Source organism: Cavia porcellus, unplaced genomic scaffold, assembly GCF_034190915.1.
Source record: "Cavia porcellus strain 051 isolate PalLab524CR breed Dunkin Hartley unplaced genomic scaffold, mCavPor4.1 scaffold_1, whole genome shotgun sequence".
NCBI lineage: Eukaryota > Metazoa > Chordata > Mammalia > Rodentia > Caviidae > Cavia > Cavia porcellus.
Window position 1 is genome coordinate 80,374,879 of NW_026947484.1, and position 27,567 is coordinate 80,402,445.

The 27,567-nt window shown below is 38.9% G+C and overlaps 1 protein-coding gene across 1 annotated transcript in view; it reads left to right on the plus strand.

Moving 5' to 3' along the window:
- Slc1a1 (solute carrier family 1 member 1) overlaps positions 1-27,567 on the plus strand; it is a 100,063-nt gene that overhangs the window by 28,268 nt on the left and 44,228 nt on the right. The window contains exon 2 of the mRNA XM_003472191.5: positions 18,992-19,132. Coding sequence (XP_003472239.1) covers positions 18,992-19,132 — 141 coding nt within the window. The remainder of the gene's footprint in view (positions 1-18,991; positions 19,133-27,567) is intronic.

Consider the following 27,567-nt stretch of genomic DNA (forward strand, 5'->3'; position numbering starts at 1 on the left):
TAGTGTCTCAGGTTCTCACCTGAAAATAAAGTTATAAAGTTGTGAATCTGTTTCATGGTATCTGTTTCATGGTAAGCCCTTGAAAAATGTTTGCAGAAAACACAATTTAGGTATACCTAATTCTGTTAACTTATCACCCTCAAATTTAGTGGCTTAAAATCACAGTGATCCTATTTTTGTTGCTTGTGGTTCTGAGGGTTGCCTGAGCTCCTCTAGATACTTCTCATTTGGAGTCTCTTATATGATTGTAGAGAGCTTGTGGATGGGGCTGGAATCATCTAAAGGCTTGTAGCTCACTTGTCTGCTGCTTGGACTGATATGACTCAAGCAGGAGCTCTCTTTTCTCTCTCCTGTCTCCTCTTGTCTCTTGTCTCTTATCTACTCTCTCTCCTCACCTCTCTCTCCTTCTCCCTATCTCTTTGTCTCTTCTCTCTCCCCTACCCCTCCTCCCCCTTCCTCTCCTTTTCTCCCTGGAAAAGTCTCTCCAACATGTCAGTTTCAGGGTAGCTGGACTGCCTACATGATGACTCAGTGCTTCAATGTAAGTGTCCAAAAAAGATAAACTAGCACAACCTTGGTCTCTCTAACCTGTCTCCAACTCCATGTAATCTCCTCCGAGCTGCATTCTACCTTAGAAGGCAATCACAAAGCCCTGTCCAGGTTCAAGAGGAGACAAAGACTATATCTCTTGATGGAAAGAGTATTAAATAATCTGTAAACCCATGTTTTAATAATACTGGGGGGGGGGTCAAATTCAAGGGTGCCATACCACTGAACTACATCCCCAGTCTTTTTTCTTTGAGATGAGGAAACTACCACCCATCTTTTGAGACAAGATCTCATTTATTTGCCCAGGCTAATTTCATACTTACGTTCTTCTCACTTTACCTTCCTGTGTAGCTAGGTTTACATTGTTCCCAATTCAACAGACCTGTTTTTAACCCACCACAGAATCCAAGATGTAGATTCTGAGGTTTCCTGGGGAAGTAGAAAAACAAGTCTATCGTTCCCACATCGGGTCCCATGTCAAGGTAAAGATTCCAGAAGGGAATTGTACATTGTGTTTAATACTTGGGAGAAGAACAAGACCAGAGATTGAGGCAGAAGTTGAAACCACAAGAGTAGGTATGGATGCCCAGAAAGAGTCTGTAGCCCAAGAGCGTACAAGACAAAACCCTTTGGGCACACCAGCACAAAGTGGAGTGCATGTCAGAGGTTGGAGAAATGAGTGCTTAACCTGGCTGTGCTCTTCCTGATATCCACCTGTTTTTACCCCTTGAGTGCTGTAGCCTAAGAATGTTTTGTTTGAGTGTTGTACCCACTTGGAAAGAAGAGTCACCTTTTCACTAAAACTGGCCCCCTGGCTGCCTTGGAATGTCCACTCCCACTTCTGCCCCAAGGCTGCTAACAGAATCCCACTTCTTCCACAGGGCCAGGGGTGTGTTGTGTAAGCAATGCGTGGCTCTGATTGTTTCTGTCCTGTACAGAGCCAAGATAGAACAAAGAATGAGATACTCTGCCATACTCCCAGTTGAGTATTTTCCCTGAATTAATCAAAGAGTCTTTGAACCATTGTTGGGAAAGTTCCTCCTCTCTAGCCATTTCATAATGTTCTTCTGAATTCAAGCCATATTCCAACAATTAGCTTTCAGTTGTTCTAGAGAACATTGGTTCCTCTTTGAAGAGCTGCCACAAGGAAGAAGTGACCTGAAGTTCTGTGAAAGAGATAAGTTCCAAAACAGATGTGCCTGACTTCAGGCATGCCTGAGCCCTTCACTCTTAGCATCTGTCCAAAGACACCAACACAGATATGTGTGAACTACCGAATACAATATATACCAACTGACTCCTGACAGTTTAAGCTCTGTGTGGAGGGTTTAGGCTGGGCAAGTAGGTGAAATAAACAGAAATTGCAGCTGAACATGGCAGAGTCAGAATGGCTTCCCTCATCTTCCATTTCTCTCTTCAAACAAAATGAATAAATGAACAATTTGTACTTCCTCTCACCTAAACTCTGCAATAATCCACCCTTTCATCTCCCACACCTTTTCATAACTCTCTTTTGGGTCCAGGATCTTCATTCTCCCCATTCCTGAGGCTGATTCTCCCCATTTTCCCATCCCATGGACTGCCCTCCCATGCTCAGGAACTGTCGTGCACTGCTTCATCTCTCTGTTCTAATCCACCTCATGCATCTCAACTGGCTTAACCTCCAATCTGTGCCTGCCCTTATGCAAATATATGTTCAGTGGCTGCTCATTAACTCTTGGAATAACTAATCTTTATATTTCAACACATTTTTTTTCATTAATCCTCAGGATGATCTGCTATCATAGGTACAAGAACTCAGGGTCAAGTAAATGTAAATTCTCAGCCCTAGAATTGAAATTCTCTCATGGAATGCACACAAATCTGTGTGTCTAATCATATTTCTCTCTAGCCAAACTCTTACTGCTTCTGTTTAAAAGGAACTGAATGTAGGGACCAGACAGACCTGGGGCTCAAGGCTGGCCATCTGACTGTGGGCAAGTTTCCTATTCCTTTTTGCATTTTTCTTTACCTGTAAATATAGTGCAGTCTCGTTAGAAAAATAAGATGCAGAATGAACATCCATAATCTGCTCTAAAATCCAGACTTCTCAGTGCTGGCATGACATCACAAGTGAAAATTCTACAACATTGTTTCTTGCACAAAGCTATTAAAACTATGAAAATACTTTCAGGCTATTTGTATAAGGTCTATAAAAAACATTAATGAATTTCATGTTTAGACATAATTCCCATCTCCATCTTATCTCAGGTATATTCAACTATTCTAAGAAAAAAGTCAAAGTCCAAAAATACTTCTAATCTCAAGCATTTTGTATACTCAGACTATAAGGTATTATAACACAGACACTTGGTGCATGGTAATTTTTCCTGATCCCTTTCCTTGTTCCCTCCGTTCTTCTTCCTCCTCCATAGTCTCTGTGTCTGTTGAATTACTGTTTTCACATCAAAGGTACATCTGAAATTGTGCCTTTCCTAACCCCGCCTAATAGGAATTTAAAGGGTACCCTTGAACTCTTGTCACTTGGTAGCAGCCTTTCCTGTAGATTAGCAACTTTCCCTGTCCATCACAATCAAGAATTGTGCAGATCCTATTCTGCCTGCTCGATTTAGTTCTGGGTTCTCAGAGCACTTCCCGTCGTGCTAGTACAAAGCAGTTACTCAGATGACATTTGTCACATTGAGTCGAGACCACAGGAGGCTTCATGTGTTCTTTGTGCTTATTCCCTGATGCTCTGGTACTGGTTTTCAACAGAACACTAGTCTCTTTCCCTGTTCAGCTACGATGTACTGTGGGAAAGCCAGAGGGAAAGATGACAGACAGCCCAGAATACTGAGTTACTGAGGCACTTGTCGTGACTTCGCAGAATTCAACAACTGTTAATAAGTATATGTGAACATTTAAGAATTGTGCAGTTTTACACAAAGATCCAGATTCTCTGGAAAACTGTAGAAGCTGAGGCCACCTTGGGCCTTCACTTTTGAGTGGCAATGCTTGGTCAAAGTGGGCAGGAGTGCCACACAGACCCCCCAGTCCTGTTTCCTCACTACCTCCCTGACCCCTGAGTGTGGTGCCTTTGCAACCTTTGATGTCAACTGCAGAAATTATTGAACTGCATTTAAATTCTGTCCTTAAGAATGGAGTGGTTCTTTCTGATTTTAGGACAGACAACCAAGAAAGTCTTACCTCTCAGTGGTGAGAAGATTCTTCCGAGGCGATTCTGATGTTTTTAAACATCTCTGGGACCACCATCCACAGGCTTCTTTCCTTTTTGAGAATCAGCTCTGGTGGAGGTCCACAACTTGTTCCAGCTCTAGCCCTGTCCATGCAGTGTCTGTGGCTTTTTTCAAATGAAGGAGCCGTGGTTCCCACTCTGCTTATAACAATACAGCAAAAAATCCCAGGTCCCTTGGCTTCCATTCTCAGCTTTCCACCCCTGTCCTGCACTGAAGTAGAAAAACAGACGTGACAAGTAAGGAAGAAATAGGTCAGAGAGAAATTCCTGACTTAAGCGTTAGCACCTTTAATACTCAGAGTCTCAATCAGGTGTCATCCTTTCCTGGCGGATGACAAGAGCACAAAGAGACTGTCATTTATCCTGTCCCAATTTAAGTAAGTGATGGGCAGTGTTTGGAACCCATTACGTCTAACTTACCATATTTTCCACTGTTTTGTCTGCCTTAGAGTCTTCAACAGCTTTCTGCCATGTTTCCAGAAGTGGAATTTGCGTAGTGTTTATTAGTTTGAAGACAACTGCAAGCTGAACTGAATTCAACAAAATTTGGGGTTTTGCCTACTCTTAATGGAAGCTTTTGTTCAGTGCTTCACTGGGAATGTGTATCCTCACACACTCTGGGACTATGTGTCTCCTTCTACCCCTCCACCCCTGTATTGAGGGTTAAACCCAGGTCCTTCCCACTGAGCTACATTCTCAGTCTTTTCTTTTTCTTTTGGTCTCAGGAATCGAACTCAGGACCTTGTGCTTGCCAGGCAGGCATTATGTTGTTGAGCTATGTCACTGGTCTTCTTTTTCATTCTTTTAATTTTGAAACAAGTTCTCACTAAGTTGCTAATTTTACCAGGCTAGACTTGAACTTGTGATCCTTCTACTTAGGCCTCCCACATTAAAGGATTTGTAAGTGTACGCAATCAAGGTCAACTAAAGGAATTATCTTTAGTCTTCTAAATTTTGCAATGTAAGAATCTCTATATTTTGAATGTTTTCTTAACGAAATAGAAACAAGAGTAGGCCTATAGATTGTGAGGTGAGAATAATGTAGACTATTGGTTTAGATCACACAATACTTCATATATACATTTTCTCCTTTAGCCTTTACAGTATTTCTAAGGTACCTTCATTGAAATTTTTAGATGTAGCTATCAAAAAGTAAAAGGATTAAATGATACAGCTAAGCATATGATAGAAATGGAATTGACAGATAGGAATCCCAGCACTCAGGCTAAGGCAAAAGGATCACTAATTGAGGTCAGTTTGGGCATGGTGAGTGACTGTCTCAAAACAAATAGGAAGAAAAGAAGGGAGGGAAGGAAGATGGAAGGGATTAGAATTCAGATTCCTTTTCTTTTTTTATATTTTAAACAGGGTCTCACTATGAAGTTTAGGCTGGTCTTGAACTCACTGCCTCAGCCTCCCAAGTGCTGAGATTACCAAGTATGTACCATCAAGTCCGGCAGGAACCAGATTCTTAACTCCTCTTTCCACTATCTGATTCTGCATAGTTTTTGCTTATATGAGCATGTAAGTTAATTTTGAAAGTGCTATGTTCTCTACTCTTGCTGCTATTATCTTTTGTCATTATTCAATCACAGCTAACACTTATTAAATCTTCCTGTGGCCCAGGGGTGGGATTCAGTGCACTGCATTCACTGTTTCATGTAACACAACAAATGGATGCCCTGGTTCACACTTGTAATCCCAGGTGATTGGAAGGAAGATATTGGGGATTGCAAGTTCAAGCCCAGCCTAGGGCAACATAGTGAGATCAGTGTCTCAAACCAAAAGTAAAAACGAGAAACCACCCACAATAGCCATGTGACTTAGAGTTTCTGCTTCTCTGTTTTTAACTGATGAGGTTAGTGGATCTTGGAGAGGTTAAGTCACTTACTTGTGGTTGCATTACTAGTAATTGGTAGAGCATGCTCAGCTCTTGATCTCAGTGACTCCTGAAAATTTCTGCTATGAATTGTGAGAAATAAGATCCCTAGATTGTAAACTGCATAGGGACCAAGACCTTGCATCTTTCCACAGAATTTAGCTAAACGGGTTGTATGCAGCAGGGATGCAAGCGGTTCATTCATAACAGCTGGGATTTTTTTTGTAGATGGTTAGATTTCATTTTTCCTTTCCTTCGGGGATTTTCAGATCGTATGCCTAGAATAACACTGGTTTTCTGTTGGCTGTTTTGACTCATTTTTATACTCTGCAATTGAAAATTAAGCTCTCAAACATCTCTTTTGTAGGTTGTGAACCACAGTCTGTAATCACAACTTTTCTTTAAATGTATCATCTTCTTCTGAGCTGTTAATAAACATGTCTGACTCCATTTGGGATTTCAAATTATTATTTCCAGATGGTGAGACTTTTAATTTTGATAAGCTTATACACCTCTACCAAATTTGAATAAAACGCCACATCTTTGGTAGTCTTTGCGCTGTTAAATATGGTTATTAAAGAAAAAGAGGCTTTCCCTATGTCATCATTTCTCACGCCCCATGAAAAAGCCATCAAATTGTCAACCAATCAAAATGTAAATGAATCATATTTGATATTATTATCTGGTATTCCCCATTTTTAGTCAATTTAGTTCATTTAAGAGTGTTCATGTATTTAAAAACTGAGATAAAGTGGTAATCTTACGTGAATTATAAAGTATTTGATTCATTGATTTTTAGTATATTCACTGTGGGGTGTTTTTGGCTTTTGTTTCATTTTGGTTTGATTTGGTTTTTTAGGGAATATGTGGAATTGAATTTAGGGCCTTTGCATTGAGCTACATTACCATCCTTCCTCTCTTTTTTTTTAATTGTGCAACAAAGTCTTTACTGAATCACTATGTTGCTCGTGCTGGGCTCAAATTTGTGATCCTCTTGCCTCAACCTCTCACAGTACTGGGATTTCAGGTATGCAACACCATGTCTAGCGTTTCACTGGGTAGCACTACCATTACCATATCTAATTTCAAAACATTTCCAGTCGTGCCCCCAAAAGAAATCCGTGTTGGCAGTCAGTCCCAATCTCTTACTTCCTTCATAGCAACTAGTAATTCTTTCTTTATGAATTTACCTATCCTGGACATTTTATATAACTATATTTATCACGCTGGTACCTTACAAAAGTATCTTCATTTACAAACTTATTTATTATATGATTTTGGGGAAGGCGACTGCATTTGTGTTTGTGTGAGAAAGATGACTGTGGTCCTGTTTGTCATCCAATGAGAAACTTACCAATGGAAGCAAAATTTTGCCTAACACTTTTGTTTGCAAACCAAATTATTTGCAAACAGAAGCCTTTGTAAGCCAAGGTATTACTCTTTATCGGTACTTTATGCGTTTTTATAATGGAATAGTATTCTCTTGTATGGATATACCTTGTTCTATTTATTTAACAATAAGTTCATGAGCATTTTGGAATTTGTTTTTTTACTATAATGTTTCTGTGAACATCTTACATATAAGATTTTGTTTGAAGCTTTTTTTAAATTTTATTTTGAAAGTAGTAAAAATACAACAGCATAAGACAGAACAAAGCCAATCGAGACATGCAGTGAAATCGGTACAGGATTTTACAGTAGGATACTGGAATAGTAGTAATATGTACTATGGTGTATTTCTTTAACTTCACAATAGTTGTCCAGTCAATTAGGGATAGCAAAATCAAACCAAAAATAGAACATTATAAAACCAATTGAGAATACTGAATAGAGCAAAAGAAACATAACAAAACAGTGAAAACAACCTATGCCTTCAAACAGAAGATAGCAGGAAATCCCCCATATTTGCTAAACTGCATATGGTCATCCTCCTAAGAGATGCCGAGACATCTATCCCCAGTAGATAGGGGGGAGAGGGTGGGTGGGGGAAGGGTGTTTGATTTTCAGTCCATGTGGCAGTAGGCTCACAGGTAATGGTTCTCCTCCAGGCCCACGCTTACAGGTGCTTAGCAAGAGGGCGAGTGAATAAGCTGCCTGAGTCCCACCATGGCCGGATCTCGGGAGTTCTGAAGCTGTGTTTTTTATTTTGTGAGAATATCCTTGAGTGTAATCACTGGGTTGTGTGTTAACACTGCTTAACTTTATGAGGAACTGCTTGTTTTCCATATGGACTGTGCCTTGCATTTAGACATATTTGGAAGGCCATCAGAATTTATGCCTGAATGTAGGGATTGAGGTAAAAAGAAAGTACTTTGCTTGCAGAGTTTCACTGTTGAGGTCTTACATGAATCCTTAACGACAGCTTGGAGGCAGCACGGTCACCATCTCCTTCAATGGAAAATGTCAAGAAAGCTGACGTTGCAAGCTGTGACACATGCTGTGGATTTATATTATAGAAAAATCAGGTCCCAATGTATGAGAATTGACATAAGGTGCTGTGAGGACGACAAAGAGAGGTAGGCAGATTCAGAATTATTCAAAGTATAGCTTATAATGGGGGCTTTAAAAAAGCCATTGGTTCCTTCCAGTTTGGTCAGAAGAAAGGGGTTTGTAAAGCAGTCAGGATGAAAGTGACTTCAAACTGAAGGTATCTGGTTTACTTCAAGCTGATATCAAACATGTCAAGTACATCTCTGGTACTGATAGTGCAGGATTTGGTCATAAAGCTACACACTTCACTCTAATGCATTTTGTTTTATTTTAGTATACTGGGCAACTATGTGGTTAAAACTAGCAGAGTCACTTGGCAGCAGTATTTTAAGTTGTCACCCAAGATTGCTGCTATCAAGCAATGCTTATTTCCTTTTACCACATTTTTTATCCGTGGTCGAATGGAGATGTTTTTGCTTCAGAATTTCTCTCAAAAGTTCTGAGGCAGATAAGCCCCCATCAGCATCTGGAATGAGTATTTAAGCACCCTTCTCCTTGAAATGACTTTGCCTGTTTGAGGTGGTGTGGTTGGAAGTGTCACCGTCCCTCAGTCAAACTCAACTGTGACTTACTCCCCGCCTCCCCTGGAGAAGCCTGGAACCCACACTGAGGCAGAACAGGGATGGAGGAAGCACAGTTGAAAAAGAGAGAGAGAATGAGCAGGCAAAGTCCTTCAGGCAGGAAGTGGCCCAACTTGTTTGCACATTGACTGAGCCGGCCGCTAGCCTTGTTGCTTGAGGCTGCAGCAGAATCTTTCTTGTCTGTGGAGGAGGAGGTGGATGCTGCCAGCGTGGTGGCAGGGCTGCCCCTTCTGGGTTTTCCTGCTAGGCTCATTTACACCTTTGCTACTTCAAGTGTAGTCCCCCAAATCTGACCCTACTTTTTAATGAGATCCCCAGGTGATTCGAATGCACATCAAAGTGTGAGCAGCATAGATTTGTTTTGCTCTCCCTATTCACAAGGTTATTCAGGCTGTATTTGTCTGAATCAGCCTTCATTTTTGTTTTTTCTTAGCTTCTGTAGATTTGCCCAAGTCTAGTCTTGCTGTTTGGCCTACTGGTGGCTGAAACTTCTTTTCATTACTGGATAAAGAAAAATAATCTTGGTCAACTGGCATTTTCTTGAAGTGCTCTTGGGTTTGCAAACGGTTGGATAGAAATCCTCATTCTGATTCCTGCCTGTACTGAGTTTCATCTGAGATTGGTCCTCATTGACTGTGAGAAACTTGAAGGACAGAGTCTTACAGCATCTGTTTTTATACCTTTATTCCCATCCTGGACCTAACCCCAACCCTTGAACATGTAAATATTTGCAAAACTTAATTAGGTTATTGACCCACAACAAAAATTATTTCAGATGACACTGAAATTTTTAAAGTGCCTTTTCTTTTTGTTCCATCAAGATCCTGAGGCTTTTATTTCTATATTAAACGTCATAGAGATTAACACCACATTTAATGTACTCAAAAGTCCTTTGTGTATTCTGATTTTTAAAAAATTTATAGCAAAAATGCAAATATTTCTCTACCAAAAGAAATGTAAAAGACTAAGAGAAGAACACTGTCCATGTTCATACTCTGAACTTTTTTTTATGTTAAGTTCACCCCTCAACTGATTCTGTTGCATTTGAGCACTGTGAACTTGATAAGCTGTCAGAACAACAATTTTGAAGATTTCAGGGTAAAAGCTATACAGTCATATTCTGTAGTAGGTAACATTAATTAGCCATATTTACTATGTGGATAAGTGCTTTTTATTCTAAATATTTTACATATAGTCTTTTTTAAACTTCTAATGGATTCTCTGAGGCTATTTCATTATGCCCGTTGTTATAAATGAAAAAACAGAAGTACAGGCAACAGAATGAGTATTTTGCCCAAAATCATACATCTAATAAAGTGAGGAGGCCAGGATTTGAATGTAGATAGTCCAGCCACGGAGCCTGCCTCCTGCTGAATTAGCTTTGCTTTCTTTCCTTGTGTACATTAAAGATTCCTTGAGTACACACCGCTCTCACATGTGTTTCTCCATTGGCTAATGTGTTGTAGAAATTAGGTGGTTTGTAAATGATCATTGGCTAGTTGAGCTTAAATAGAAATACTTAGTAAAGTAATACTTGTTTTAGTATATCAATTCCTTAATATAGCAAAATCTATCCTCTATTTTGTGGGGCTCTCAATTTTGGTCTTCATTAAGTCCAGTTTCCATCTAAAAATGAATATCTGGAAAGGATAAGGAATAAATCATTCATGATTATGATGATGACAATAATGATAATAATGATATAATATGGAGGTTGGGCTAAACTAGATAGTTCTCTAATCAACTCAAATACAAACAAATATCCAGTTCCCCTCTCTTATGGTTTGTGACTAGATGTCCCCCAAAGCCTCATGCAATCATAGGGTTGGGCTTCTGGAGTTTGTGATTGATTCATGGTCCATTGCTAGGATTATGGATGTGAGTGTTACTTATATTGTATGCTAGACCTAGTGTGGTCTAGTAGCCTGTATACAATATAAGGGAGGGAAAGAGGCATGCTGCTTCGCTCCTCCCTTTCTGCTCTTGTTGCTGTTGCAGTTTTCTGCCACCATGAAATATTGCCTTCTGCCATATGCCACTCTGCCTTACAGCCAGCCAAGTATGGACTGAAACCTCCCAAACTGTGAGCTAAATAAACCTTTCTTTCTTTAATTCTGGACATCAGATATTTTGCCCCAGCAGACAGACCCTTCTGGTGCATAGGCTGGCAAACAAGAAGTACCAATCCTGCCCCACCCCCTGCCGCTGTAAGCAACCAGCTTATCCAGAGAAACACAGCTGTGATGATAGCTATGGAGGTGAAATGCAATTGGATGCCTGTGGTGCTTTGCTGTTCATTTGCTAACATTGTAGGTCTGTGGTCAGTGGTCTGATCATAGGTTCAAGGATAGTGGTACACAGTGTGACATCTAGGGGGGATCTCCTGAGGGTTGCAGCCATTGCTGATTCCCTGTGGTCTTGTTTTGGAAATCCTATGTTGTTTCCATTGTTTTGTGGGGTTGGGTTTTATTCTCTTTGTTTGTTTGATTATGTCAAATTTAATGACAAAAGCAGCTATTTCAAAGATAGCAAAAAATATTATGGTAGCAATTTTGGATTTAGTATTGGCTTGTTTTGAAGTCCTTTATTGCATTCATTGTTTTGTTTTTATTGTTTCTATTCTAGTCTGTTCTGTTTGATTTTTACTATGTTCAAAGTTATCTTCAGCTACTTTGGAGACAACAAAAGGTATTATGGTAACTATTGTTGATTTTATAATGTTTTGAAGTCCTATATCTTTTACACTGATTTGTTTTGATTGGTTTTATTCTGTTTTATCCTCTTTAAAATAAAAAAAGTAACTGGAAAATAGAAAAAAATGATTCACATATAGTGTGAATAGGATATTATGACTTCTAAAATTGAAACTAAAAAACAGTGAAACTAACTCAGTGAATGAATTAAATATCCAATAAATACAATAAAGCCAGGATTATAAACTGGAAGATGGGTGTGAGAAAATCAGCCAAACACAACATAGAAAAATGAAAAGGACTATAAAAGCTTCCAGATTCTAGATATTTGAGTAAGTGAAAAGCATATTTTAAAAGAACTTATTGTTCAAAGAAGACAGAAATTGTAAGTCATTTAGAACTAAGTGAAAATGCTATATAATAATTCAAGAGACATCAGCACAGAATTTAGAAGGCAGTGGATTGCATGAGATGTGAAAAAAAAAAGGCTGTATGTTCTAAATAATCAACTCAAAAAAAGTCAGAAAAAGAGCACATGACCTGTATGGAGTGGAGCTGGCCTGAAATCTCAGCACTCTGGGAGGCTGAAACAGGAGGTTTGAAAATTCAAGACCAGACTGGGCCTAACTAACTGTTTTTAAGTTAATCAAAGAGATTATCCTGTGTAGGGATGACTTTGTCAGATGAAATCCCTTAGAAGAGAGCCCTGACCCATTTCCTCTGAACATATTCTCCTGCTGACTCTAAAAAGGCAGCTGGTATGTTATTAAGGAATAGTGAGGACTTTAGGAAGTGAGCACAGCACCAGATTGATTGCCATCAGGAAATCAAGAACTTCAGTCCTACAACCACAAGGATGTGATTCCTGCAAACAACCCATCAGCTCAGAAGAGAGCCTCAAGCTCCAGAAAAGGATGCAAGTCTGGTTGGCACCTGAGTGCAGCCTTGACCCACAGAACTATGAAATAATAAATGTGTGTCATTTTAATTTGCCAAATATATAGTGATTTGTTACATAGTAATACAGACTAATTAGTACACCAGATCACTATCTACTCTGCTGTGTGAGGATTGCCTATAAAGTTTGCATACTTCATAAACACTGGTAGTTTTATTATGGTATTAATTTACATTTTCAAACTTCTGTGATCAATGCACCAGACTATTACAGAGTAAGGTGTACTACATTTTTCTATCCTATTGTGCCCTCTCTTAGAATACCATTTCAGTTGAGATAATCAAATAGACTCTTGTTTTAGACAACATTCCCACAAAAGGTCTATAGAAATTGTTTCTAAGTTCACGTAACAAAAATGACAGCAACCAATTGTCAAACTCCTCCAGGACTGACCACTAGTTTTTAAATTGAAAGGAAAATTGAGAGTGCTCAGTATGGTAGTGATGCAGAATAAAGTATTACCTTTGTTTCAAGAGCTACTTCAAGGGCTATCCATCCCGAGAGAGGATGTCATCTCTTTTGCTGGGCACAGAGATGTGGGTTTAGTTCAGTAATGTGCCAGATCAAAACCATTTGTCCTTTGGGCCAAACTTCTACACCAGAGGAGCCCATTAGATCCTTGATAAGATCAACTTCTCCATTCAGACTGAATTCATTGTAGGTGGTATACAAAAAAAAGAGATGACTCAATATAACGAGTCGCTATTATTGACAAAATAGTGCAAGCTACATTTCCCATTGATAATGGATAGTGTCATCCATAAATAATAATATTATTTTTGCAATAATAAAATAATTATATTCTTTTGACTTATCCTTTGACAAGTCTCTAGCATTCAATCTAGTGCTTGGCACATAGTTGGATACTAATAAATGTTAATTTATTATTGCTTTTAGCTACTACAAAGAATGTGTTTAATGTCCTTTCTTTCCTTCAGCCTGAAAAATTACAATAATCTTAAGCCTCTGAGTCATATTTGATGTTTATCACCTTTGGTTATTGGGAAATCAGCAACATTCAGGAAAATTGTCTAGGATTGAAATCTCTAACAGCTGATGGCTAAGGAGCAAGCTTATCAAATATTCAAAGTAATATTATTTAGCACTTTAAAAAGATAAAAATGTTAAATATAGAAAATAATTATAACATTAAGTGAAAAATACTTTTTAAAAACTTACCTACAAGTTACCTTATGGACGAATCTTGAAAACGTCACACTACTGAAAGAAGCCAGACACAGGAAAAATTGGCTTTCTATATGCCAAAAACCAAAACTAGACCCATGTCTATAACCACACATTAAAATGAAGTCAAAATGGATCAGATATCTAAACTTTAAAACAGAGATGCTAAATCTGCTGGAAGACAAAGTAGGTAGAGATCTTGAAAATTTAAGGGTATAGGCAGAGTTCATGAACCAAAACCAAACTACAAGGGAAATGCTTCACAGAATCAATACCTGAGATCTCGTGTTATTAAAAAGTTTTTGCTTGTCAAAAGAAATCACCAACAGAGTGAAAAGAAAACTCACGAATTGGGAAAAAATCTTACTCAACTGTCCCTCAGACAAAGGAGTCCTACCTGGAACATGTAAAAGTTTTTTAAAAATCAGTCCTCCCAAATTGAAAGACCCAATCCAAAACTGGGCATCTGAGATGAATAGACACTTCACAGATGAAGAAATACAAATGTGAAGAAAATATATGAAAAAATGTTCAATGTCATTGGTCATTCAAGAAATACAAATTAAAATAACACTAAGATTCCACCTCACTCCAGAAAGAAGGTGTATCATTAAGAAAACAACCAATAACAAATGCTGGTGGAGCTGTGGGGAAAAAAGAACCTTTCTCCATTGTTGGTGGGAGTGTAGACTGGTGTAACCACTGTGGAAATCAGTGTGGAGATTCCTCAAAAAAATAGAAACATTGTACTGTCTCCCTTGTGTAAGAAACTGAAAGATTAAATAAAGGTATTGTGAAATGGAGTGAAACTGCTCAAAAGGAAAGAACAATTGGGATGGGAAAAAAGAGAAAAGAAGGAAGGAAAAAAATATATATGTACACACACACACACAAGATAGCTAAGATAATTGTACCATTGATCCTCTTAATTCAGGGAAACAAACTATTATTGCTTACATTGTTTGATCTGTTTTGCATGCCCGTTTCTTATAATCTGAGCAACTGTTTTGAAGATAATAATATGCAATATAGTGACCATTGTTAATTTCCTATCTGCTTGTTTTGAAATCCTGTGTTATTTCTTCTGATTTGTTTTTAGTTTTGTTTTCTTTAAATCTCTTTAAAATTAAAAAAATAATTTTAAAAAGAAGCGAGACACAAATTTTTAAAAAGAAGCCAGACTTATTATTTGAACCTATTTATACGTCTTGCTAGTAGTGTAGGCAAATCTGAACCAACAAAAAATAGATTAGTGGTTTTCAGCGGCCCCAGGACCACAAAGGGAATGAGGAATGCCTGCTGTCAGGTATTGGATTTTTTGGGGGGGAGAGGAGACAATAGAGGAGTTAAATATGGTGCTCGTTGTGTAAGACTGTGAATACAGAAAAAAAAATCCACTGAATTGTATACTTTAAAATGGCAAATTTTGTGCTAGGTGAATTTTTCTGAATATTGAATTACAAAAAATATAATTGTATATCCCTTAAAATTTACAAAGCAGCCAAGTGTGGTGGTGCATGCCTATAATGCCAGCACTTGAAAGGCTGTACAGAAAGGCCATTGTGAGTATGAGACCATCAGGAGCTACATAGCAAGTTCAAGACCAGCCTCAAGTATATACCAAGACCTTTTCTCAAAAAAACAAAGAAAGACTACAAGACATTATGTATGAGATAATTTATTTAAGGCAACAGCCGACATATAGTAATGGGTTCATTTTTGATAACTAGTATATTATTCATAATTGCAAGGTACATGAAGAATAAAAACAATTTCATGTTACATCTATTTGAGTTAGTGAGTTTGAGGATGAACTTGTGTTTCTGTTTTTGTTTTATGAGATAGGGTCTTGCCGCGCAGTTCAGGCTGGCCTTGAACTCACTAGATAGCCCAGGTTGGCCTTGAACTCATGGTGCCCTCCTCTGTCAGCCTCCGGAGTACAGGGGTTACAGATGTGTGTCACTGTGCCCAGCATGTGGATGAATTTTATAATCATTTTTATTTTCAATTGAGCTGTAACCAATATTGCTAGTATAGTACATACTTTTCTAAGGATTAAAAAATATACCAAAAAAAAGCATTATAGACTGAGGCATCTGGGTTTTGAGCCAAAATTCCTGTGAAGAGTTTGCATCCCTGGAGCTCCTTAGATCTTTAGCGAAGAAGAAAAGGATGAGGAAGGGATACAGATATATTTCAGTGCAAGGACAGGCCAGAGAAATCATCCCTGCCATTTATCCAGTGTCTGCACACTGTCGTAAGTTATCATGAGTGGCTCCAGAAAGGCAAAAGGCCACATGTTAATTAGTGCCTAGCACGATGGCATGCTTGATAACTATTTAAAGGGTTAATTATAAATATTTTCCTTTGTCAATAATTCTTAAGCCAAAGTTAATTTGTGCACTGGAGAACTATTGAAAACACACACACACACACAAATCTCTTTTCTGCAAATCCCTCCAAACAAGAACAATGCCTTTTTTATAAGTCTGAGCCAAATACAATTCAACTGTCATTCCCAGGCTAATCTCAGAGCTGCAAGAAGTGTAAGGCCCGAGAGCCAGGCTGGTTAGGACCTAGCAGGGGGAGGAAGAGATAGGTTCATGTGATGATGCGTACTTTTTTTTTCTGCATAAGATTGTTCAATATCGCATCCCACACATTAATAATTTTAAAACTTAGAAATAAAAACTAAATCACCCCGAAACCTCTGAGACAGACTGAGAGACTGGCAGATGTTTCTCCAGACAACTTGGGCACAAAGAGCAGCCATTCTGTTCATTTTCTTTTTTTAATTTGCGTCTTTGAACCACAGAATCCCTGGCTGAGGTTTTGATTGCTTTCTTCCCATGTTTTTTTCTTTGTTACTGACATATTTGTAGTCAGCATAAAAGCTAGAGAAAGCATGGACAGTTTTCTTGAGATTCCGTGATCCCTTTTAAAGCTGAAGAAAACAAGGTTCCAAGTGGATCACAGAACCACAGGCATTTGAAGGGACCATTGAAGGCAGCTCATCTAATCCTTGCTCAGTTTGATGAGGGAGTTAAATTTAGGTTCTAATCTAGGTTTCACACCTCTCAGGTGACAGAACCAGAATTTGAGCCTGCTCACCTAACACCAGTATTCTTCCCGCATTCTCTTTTTATCTGGTTGGTATCATTTTGCCAGTGGTGATGGTGCGAAGCCCCCAAATGGCATGCTGAGTCCCTTACTGAAGCTGCAATTGTCCAGGTAACTACTTTACCTTCGGGGACTATTTGTTGAGTCTGTCTCAGCCTCCATAGAACCCCACCATTGAGGGAGGTTGTGGTAACCTTCACTTTCTGTCATTCTGGGAGTGGCCCAACCAAGTGGACTGGTGGTGTGCCTCCCAGCCCCATGCCCACACACAGTAGGGAATTATTCCTAGCAACCTTTTCTCTACACACTTTAGTCCAGCTCTGTGAATGGTTAGGGAAGGTTTGTGTCCTGTGAGTTCCCTCATCTTGGGACCTGGAAAATCATCCGGTGGTTTTCCTTGTCCTGATTGCAATGTTTCTAAACTTAGCTGAGACCAAGATAAAACACACCCATTTACAAGGCATAACTCTGGGCAGCCAGAGGTTTCAGGGTGACATCTTCCCAACTGCTTTTCCAGCACTTGGTTGGCATTTCTACTCTTATTTGCAGTGAAATAAAGAAACACAGCAGTGTAGTTTGTGGTACTCTACTTTGAGAACAAACCTAATAGAAAGTTTTAATTGCCAAACACAATAACCTACAGTATTCATCGGGCATGTCACCTGGGATTGCTTACAGACCACTCCGAGTGGCGACTCTTTTGTTTCTGCTGTAAAACCTCACATGTGGCTAAGGGTTGAAAATAGCAAGAATATGTACACTCATTTTGGTGGAGTTAATTAGAGGCACATTCATTATTGTCAGCATAAACCCTAAAGTTGGGCACGTAGGGTTGCCATAACTTAGCAGAGTGCTTTTGTGGCTGGTGTTTGAGCGCTGGCACATTTTTATTTTTACACACTCAGATTTGCCATACAATCCGAAAAGTTACTTGAAGCAAACTAAGCAGTATGAAAATGATAATATGAGAATGATTGTTTTTTTAAAGCATTGACGTTTACAGATGTTCCTGTGACATTACACAGCTGAACATAGGCAATTATAAGGCAGAAATGAATGCATCCTGCCTTCTAAAGTCACTCAAAATATTTTGAATCCTTGGTGAGTCTCAAATACTAAGTTTTAGTAAATAAACTAAATTGGATTGACAGTAGAGTTGTTTTGTTTGTGTTAGCCACAATTTGGGAAATGTTTATGACCAGGAGTGCAGTCAGCAACATATATATGTATATATATATATATATATATATATATATATATATATATATAAAATAAAGAGATCAAAGTAAAAGACCATATGGGAAAATAAAAGCTAAAGATAAGTCTGTTACATAAGTCAAGTGAGGCCATCTATTTGTTCTTCTAGTGGGCAACGGAGGGATACCTGACTTTAGATGAATATTCTACTTTTGGTTATAATTCACATTTCTTTTCATTGCCCTGTGGTATTTAACTGTTTCCAAACAATGCTAGATTTTCACAAATTATTTGTGAGTTTGCATATTCAGTAATACCCGCCTTGAATCTTCCACCACTTAATCATTTTTACTTCCAATTAGCATGTTACTCATCAGAGGCTGGTGAAGGAAAAATATGAGTGAGTCCTCTCAATCCTTATTTCCTGGTTTTGTTTTTTTAAAGTGTGTTATGGGGAAGGAAAGGTCCCAACTGGATTTTATTAGAACTGTCTGGAATGAGGTAAAGAGGAATTATGAATTCTTTATGAGTTTTAATTATGAAAGTTATCATTAAATTATGTTCTTCACACAACTGTAGGATTTAATATAGTAATCTTTTAAGGCACGATTTCAGAGAAAATGTGAACATATACCTATAATCACATAATTATAAGCTACTATGTACAAGGAACATAAGATCAGAAACTTCATAAAAAGCCTCTTGATCAAGTAAACTTGAGCCTGTCATTACCTGGAAATAACTGGAAAGAATGCAAAGCATTTGAGACTAGTTGCTCAGTAATTTGGTATATCAAAATAAAGTAGCTATAGTCAATTGCCTGAGATAATGAATATTTTCCCACAGTATTCTTTGATGTTTTTGTCATTACAATAATTATATATAGGGAAGAAATGAAAACAGAAGCTTTCAAGTGAATAATACTTTTTTAACAGATTTACTGATTAATGTGTAACCTTTAAATTGTAGTGGTTAAGTCTAAATTTTACTGACTCATGGAGATGATCTAAACTTTTTCTTGGCATTGAAATATACCAGTTTTTTTATATTTTTGCATCAAAATATATAGAGAAAGCCTCAACAGTGTTTCTCTGTTTTCCTTAGGCATCGTCATAGGAATCTTGGTTCGAGAATTCAGCCAGCTCTCAAATCTAGACAAATTTTACTTTGCTTTTCCTGGAGAAATTCTAATGAGGATGCTGAAACTCATCATTTTGCCATTAATTGTATCCAGCATGATTACAGGTACTTTGATATTCTGTATATTATTTAAGAGTCCAGAAGAGTCTATATTATTCTTTTCTAATTATGGGGAAAATTGAAATGCATTAAATGCATCACACTACAAACACACTACACCACCCACTTGAAATGTGTATGTTTGGTTGGGGGGAAAGATTTCATTATTGCTTCATTGTCCTGATGTTTTTCTAGCACCATCTACCAGAGTTCAAGTCTTCATTTGTGCAACATATGTTGTCTTGTGAGTGAAATACCATTTTCAAATACTTTAGAAATAAAAGCTCTATCTAGGACAGAGAAAGGAGAACAGGCCTATTTGGTCACTGAAATGTCATCTAGAGTCCTCAGGAAAAAATGCGGTTGTCAATTTTGATCATGTTTTCAGTAGTTCATAAATTTATTTCCTAATTCTAGCTGTCCTTCCCACTAAGCATTTGGCAGTTGCCTGCAGGGTCCCTTTACCTCTGGCTCTCACCCACTTCCACTCCTCCACAGATCTCCAGACTGGCTACATACCTGTCTTGAAAATTTGCCACAGGGCCAGAGGCCAACTGCTATGGGAAAGGTTTAATTAGGTATTTGGACCATATTTTAAAAGGCTAGTATTTTTAAATATGAACTTGTGCCACAGTTAAATTTGAAAATGATTTTTCTCTTGTTGCTATATTTCAAGAGTCCTTCAAAGAGCAAGTTCCCCAAGAGATTAATTCGGTTTGTAAAAATGTCATTTATCTGGGTATGTTATGCTGCTGTGTGCACCCCATTGTTTCTTGTACATAGCTTAACTCTGGCAGTTGGTAAAATGTGGCTTGCTATTAGTCATCAGCTTGAAAGTCAAAGTTTTATATAACCATGCAATTAGACTTGCTTACAAGCCATCTTCTAGAATGCTTTTCTGCATTATTTCTGAAAAAGCCTGATCTTTATCAGGTCCTAGTCATTGGCTGGGTGTCTAGATCTGCTGAAGTCTGTAACTGCATGGTTTCAAAAAAGCTGTCGTATTTGACCATTGGCCTTCCCAAATGCCAAACTACAGCCAGACCCGAGTCCTGTTGGAGTTCTATTGTTGTTGTTGCTGCTGCTGCTGCTGCTGCTGTTTCTAGTAGTACAGAAAAAATTAAACCCAGGATTTCATGCATGCTAGATAAGTGCTCTGCCACTAACCTCTACCTCCATCCTAGAGACTATTTTTAAATAGTCTTAAAAATAAATAAATAAACAATCTTGGTGTTCTTGGCTTATTAGAAACCTAAAGCGAGCAATTAATTGTTTTTCTGTATTCGACTAAGTTTTGAAATGCCTGGCTTCTTTGAAGCCTAGCAGGCTGAGGGGCGAAGCATTAGACTCGCTGTTTGTACCACGTGTTTATTTGTTTAGCTTCACGTTATCTTAAGCATTTAAAATTTGGAAGATTTCTAGATTTCTCTGAAAAGAAGTCCGATGTGGAAGTGCTGGACCCATGTTCCCATATGTTGCTTCAGTGAGCTGCAGCCTAGAGACAGCTGCTCTCTTTAGTTGGAATAAATGCGTTTGAGGATGCCTCAGCTCCCCCCACTCCCTCTTCACTAACACTTTGGGCCCCAGTGTACATTGCAGTTATAATCCCCTAAATTCTTTTCTATATCAAAGATCCTTAATCTTTGTTTAGACTCCTTTAGAATAAGATGAAAGTTTTGAAATCTCTCCCTCCAAAATAGTCACAATTTTACATATAGAAAGTAATTTGTGTGCAACTGTACAAGGTCTTAAGTCCCATGATAAGTGACACTATTTAATTCTTGTGTCTATGAGGAAAGTACAGAAGATGAGTCCAAAGTAGGCAGCAAACCCAAAACTCAGGTACTAAGCCAAGTTTTAGAATAAAGGGCAAAAAACCACACGCTTGAAAATACTAGTTTATATTGTGTGTTTGAAAATATGCAGGATTCTTAGCAGTTGGAAACTAGTGACATATTTGCAGGCTAGGTGTTTTATGTGTAACTCAGCCTTCCAGATAATCTAGGGGAATAATTTACAACTCTCAGCATTCCACTGACCTATCTCAGCTGCTTTTCCAAGCTGTCACCCAGGTCCAGTAATCTCTACACCTTTCCTTCACCGAATCCCAGTGGCTAATTAGGAGGCAGAGAGAGCAAAACTACTACTGGTTCTCTTGATATGGAGCAGTAAAATGGTCAGAGATCCTAGGGACGTGAACAAAAAGCAGAGAGGACAATGATGCTGTATTTATGTTTAAAATTGTCAGCTTAAAAGGAAAAAGTGACCGTGCTAGCATTGGCAGGCATGTGGGAAAAGGTTTATTCATACATTTTCAGTTACCTTATGAACTGGAACAGACTTTGGGGAAGGCACTTTAGAATATGTTCTGATATTTCCACCTAGAATTTGTACTTCACATTCATCACAAATAAATACTCAGAGGTATATGCAAAGATTTGGGCACAGGGATCTTCATAGTAGCATTTTGGAGTGATGATAAATTATGAGTAATCTGAATGTATGGCATACCCATAAGTTATGGTGCTGTGTGACTTACTAAAAACTTTGTTTGGATACATATTCAATGCCACGTAGAAATCTTTTTAATATGACACAAAAGGGAAATATAAAACAAATTACACAACAAGATGTTTTGTACAATCCAGATTTTATTCAAATGTGTGTATATTTTAAAAGTTGGGTCAAAACCAAAAGATTAACAAGGGTTCATTCCAGATAAAAGAAAAAAGATTTGTTGTGTGTTCTTTGCATGTTTAAAATAAATACAGTTATTTTTGTTACTCCTCTGTCTTTTTTTTTCTTTCTTTTAAGAAATAGAGCAGAAGGTGGGATAGACACGTCCCTGTGTTCCTCAGATTCTCCCTGTGGTAGTTTTCCTGCTCTCCTCCTACCTCTGCTCCTTGTCCCTGTCTGCTCAGGGCCACCTTTACCCCGGAATGTGGGTTGTTTGCCAAGCCCTGCGTAAGATAATTATGGAAAATACACAGGAAGGGCAGTTTTCACATTGCAAAACCTTCATAAATCTAGCAGGTCAATAGCCTAATTGATACATTTATTAGACCAAAAGAAGTATGTGGGAAGTGGGGAAGGGTACAAGGAGTCCCCTAGGAGTATGTAAATTAGAGACTCGGACTGCCAAAGTGAGAGTCAAAAGTCATAATCCATACTCCCACACAGCTATTGCAAAATTAACAGGTAGAAAAAAATCTGCCATCTGGGATTTAGCTCAGCAGCATAAGCGCCTGCCTGACAAGCATGAGGTAGTGAGCTCGATCCTCAGTACCAAAAAAATAAAATAAAATCTGCCACCAAAGTCTCCTAACATTAAAATGCTTACTTTACTGCTATTTTTTAAACAGGAAGAATTCCATTTAATATGATGAAGAGGTTAAGATGTGCATGTTACACATATGTTGTGTGGCACACCTTTAATCCCAGCTACTCTGTACGCTGAGGCAAGAGGATTGCAAGTTCAAGGCCAGCATGGACAATTTAATAAGACCCTGGCTCAAAAAAAGAGAGAGCAGAGAAGAGAGGAGAGGAGGGGAAGGGAGGAAAGAAAAGAAAAAACAAAGGACTGAGGATGTGGCTCAGTGGTACTTGTCTAGTTTGTATGAGGTACGTGCTGATTTCTTTCCCCAAAACATACATACACACACACACACACACACACACACACACACACACACACACACAAGTACATGTTAATCAGGGACATTTGAATATAGACTAGATATTAGATGATATCAAGAGATTATTGATCATTTTGTTAGAAATGACAGTGGTATATAGTTATGTAAGAAAATGTTCTTGTTTTTAATGCACATGGAATTATGTAGAGATAAAACAGCATAATGTTACAAATTTGCTTAGAAAAACAGGGAAGAGAGAGAGAGAATGACAGCACAGTAGATACAATCTCAAGATATTTTCGAAGAAGACAGTGCAGCATTAACAGAAAGAGTCCTCTCCGTGGTTTATGTCCTGAAGAAAGAGCACCGAAGATCGGTGCCCTCAGGCCCTTTTACCATTTAGGTTTCTGAACTGTACTTATGTAAGGAAATGAGTGTGGGCATGACTGAGAATTGTGGCCCTGGAAAAGTCCTAGTCCAGGTCTCTGTAGCCAGTAGATTTGAATTCAGGCCCATTTTTTAGAACTGCAGTTCTGATGGCTGGAGCCTCTCCTATGACCAGCCCAGAAACAAAGCCCCTACAGCCCCACACAGATTCCCCTAAGTAATCATCCTTCCTGGATACTCTTTGCCATCCTCACAAAGAAGTCTTAGCTTTTCCACTCCAGCTCTTTGCCATGGCCTGTTCTCCACTGGCACGCCTGCATCCTCTCTGTACGTGCTGCTGCAACTGTTCTCCCTTTGTTCCTTCAGCCTAAAAGAGATGCAGGAGTTTAATTCTCTATGGCATGAGTGAGACCAGACTGCTACCTCAGACAGAGCTTTATTAAATGTTTGGAGGCAACTCAAAGCAGAAAAAAATCACCAGTGGTGACATACAGCTGTTCCTGGAAGGGGAGCTTCCAAAGGCCCCAGTAGTTAGAAGGACTGTGCCTTTGCTTAGCTGCCAGTTTGCCTCCAAGAGGCTGGGACAGTTTATGGCTCCATGTGGAGATACTCTAAGCACCACCACACTCCAGCACCTGACACCATGTTCTAAGAAGGAACAGTTCTCTAACCACACTGAGCCAGGTGGGACCTCTTCCTGTGATCTTTCCACGATAGAATTTCATCTTCGGAGAAAATCTCCTTTGCAGCCAAGGGCAGATGGTCTGGCCTTGTGGGCTCTGTCAGGGGATTGAACTGGTACCCTAGTCCCTGCTAGGTTATTGCCTATCTACCCAGTCTGTAGAATTTGAAGTTTATTCAGGTCAGACTGGGCCAAGTCCATTTTGGTTCCTGTGTACTTTTCATTCTCTAAAGAGGAAGCTCATTCCTAACTACCCCTTTGATATCTGTACTTTGAATTTCCTGCCGATACCTGCTCAAGCAAGAGTGTAGATGGCAACTCAAGAAGCAGCCCTAATTTTCAGCTCAGTATATTCCAATACAAAGCCCAGAAAACCCCATCCTTTTCCCCTTCTCCCTTTACAGGCCTCTGGTGTATGAACCCCAAGACTGATTTTACTTCCTGGACAAGTCATTTCACTAAACAGTAGATGTCAGTGGAAGACATCTCCATTCCATTTATTAATGACTTGACTGTCCCCACAGTAATACTGGTTGGTGACTGGATTTACTGTTTGTGGAGCTTCTCCAAAGATAAATTTCAGGCTCTGTCCTAGGAAGATTTAAAAAACAAAAATCCTTCCAGACTTTTACATGATTGTTACTACAGTTTATATATCAGAATTTCAAAAAGTGTAGGGCCTGATGTCAGCCACGTGAGCAGAAGAAAACAGACTTTAAACTTTATAAAAGCTTAGCTCTAGAAGTATTTATTAAATAGACAGTTTATATGACTTGGTTACTTTTCAAGAAGGATCAGCAAGGTTTTTCAATAAAGGGCTAGATAGTAACTATTTTAGATTTTGTGAGCCACTGTGTTTCTGTCCAGCTATGCAACTCTGGTTGCCATGGGAAAGCAAGCAGAGACAGTGTATAAATGATTGGGGATGGTTGGGTACCACCAAAACGCATATTTATATAAACAAGAGGCCAGTACACAGCTGACCCCTGCTGTAGATGAAAGATCAGCCTAGATCCCGACTCAAGAAACAATAGAGTTGATACTGAGTCTGTGTAGCAAAATAAAAACACCAAGCAATGAGTATAAATGCCCTGGAGAGATGCTGAAGAATACAGAGGATGGAACTAATAAAGTGAGCCAAAGAATTTGAAGATCTTCATTTTAAATTCAGCTTTGCAGAAGATGACACACTTGGATCATTTGGTCTGGGGAAAGCATTTTTTTAAGGCCATGAATTCATTTACTCATAGACAGCTGTGTACCTGGAAATGATCCCATATCCGTCATTGGAAAGAACCATGCCATGTGTTTCCTGAGACAGGGCTCTGCTTTATTCAACAAACATTTGTTAACCTCAATTGCATGACAGTTAACACAAAATCAACTATAAGAGGGTGAGGTGCTGCCACTCACCTGGGCATGGACCCCAGGTCTTCTTATGACCAGGCACACGAGTCCTCTGTTGACGAGAAGATGCAAGATTTGAAGATGCACACATCACTTGTTTGTACAGCCTGCTGATGCAAGGTTGTGGTCTAAGACCGTAAAGTCTAAGAAAAAACTTCTTGGCTCATTTGCAACTTCTGGAACCAGTGAGTTCTTCCTGCCTCCCTCTCAGTCCTCCTTTCCCTGTCCCCAGCCTTGATTGGGAACAGGGAAAATAAGGCAGTCTATGCACCTCTACTTACATGAGTTGAACCTATCTCCAGGGTCATCAAGAAATTTGGTTTGAGTAAGAATACAGCTACTTATGCCAGAAAACCTTTTCTATTAACTTGATTTATTTAATGCCTTACCCCAAAGATGAAAGGAACTCATAGTGTAAAAGTAGAGTTCCCATAAAGAATGTACCACTTTCATAGTCATTAAATGAGAACTGGCAGGAGATGAATATGCCCTGTTTCAGTCTGTCCCAGAGGCAAGTGAAACTCAGAGAATCAACCACAAATGGGTCTTCCGTCTGCCTATTCTAGAACCAGACTGGTTCACAGCTCTGTTTGGTGTAAGATAATGCAATTTTGTTCCTTTAAAAAAGGAGAAATCATACAGGAATTTTAAGGACCCTCTAATGTACTGAATCAGGGACCAGGGAAATCTTTTGTTCATTTACTCATTCACTGCATCTTTAGTGAGCTGGGATCCATGTTAGACACAAATACATAAATTTAAGTCCTACCCCAGAAAACACAATGGAGTATATTATAGTGCTGCATGGCAGGAAGTTTGTTAGAATACTGGAGGGGACGCAGAAGAAGAATTTTGAAAAATGGATAAGAATCAAGAGAATGAGAGAGGAAAAGCCATTCTAGAAAGAAGAAAATGTCAGACAGCATAGCTTGCTGGGAGAACAGTGAGACTTTCACTGGAATAATAGAAACATGGAAAGGAGGAAGAGATGGAAGGGTAGCATGTAGCTGTGTTAGCTTTGCATGTCTTGCCAGAAGATCCAGACTTAAACCTGTGGGCACAGGAAAGCAAGTTACCCTGCATAAATTTCAAGTTACCCTGCGTCTACCGTATAGGCAGATGGTACCTTGCATCATAACAAGGAGAGAGTAGCAGTCAAGGGCCCAGACTGACGAGGCACAGTCCAAGGGTTACAAAACCATGGATAACTTATTTAACTTGCTCTCAACTCTGGAGTAGAAAATAAAATAGTATTGTGTCATAGTACATCTAAAATATGGTTTGTTTACCTACTGTTACAAGTTTCTAGAAATCCCTGAACAGTCACCAGAGGTTACAAGGGTCAATATTAGGATTCAGCCATACATGTAGGAGAGCACTGCATGATTTCATTCAAAACAATTTAAAAAGATGCACTAGGCCAACGAGTTCATCAGCACGTAAGAAGTTTCTACCTAGAAGCCTTCACTACCAATGCTTTAGGCTAAAGAGAAGCAAAAAAGCAGAAAAACAATTTTTAGATTGTGGCAGAAAACCAGATGTATCTCTTTGGGCTATAAATTAGCTGTTAATGTGAAAACATTCACATGACTTTTGGAAGAGATGAGTTCAGTTCCTCATCCTCTGGCATGAATTTAATGGTAAGCCTCCTGAAAAGCGAATGGAGTCTTCTGGCCAACTGGTCCTGACTACGGATACCATATTAAGTGTTAAAACAGTTCCCAGTTGAACTGTTGGTTGCTGAAGAATCAAGAGACCAGCCACTGCTTCTTGACACATGTTTGAACATCAAAAGTGGAACAGCTGACACAGGCTACAGAGTGACCTTTCATTGATTCTGCCTGAGGATTGTTTTATGTTTGTTAACTTCATAGAATGGCTTAGAGTGGTGATATAATATACTTTAAGGGGGTTCCTTGTATTACTGTCTCTAAGAAATGCAGATGGTATAGGTAATCAGGTCTCAGAAATATACTCCCCTCTGCCTTTCCTCTTCCCTTTCAATATACCAGGAGTATTCATTCGGACTGCTGAGATTTCCTTGTGTCCTAGATTTAACAAAGTGAGATCATATCCAGCCTTATTTCCCTGGGGAATAAAAGAAATATTTCTTAGTTTAAAAGCTGTGAACTTGTTTGTTGATCCTCATAGCAACTCTATGAAGTATAAAGTAGGTGGGTCCTTATCTCTATCTTTAGCGATAAGGAAGCAGGTTGGAAAAAGATTAAGCCGCTCTTCCAAGATCACACAGATCATAAGGGCAGCACCTGGAACTCATGAATTGCATTCCAGGACATTCTTCTGCCCAGGGGACAGAGCCTGAGAAAGGA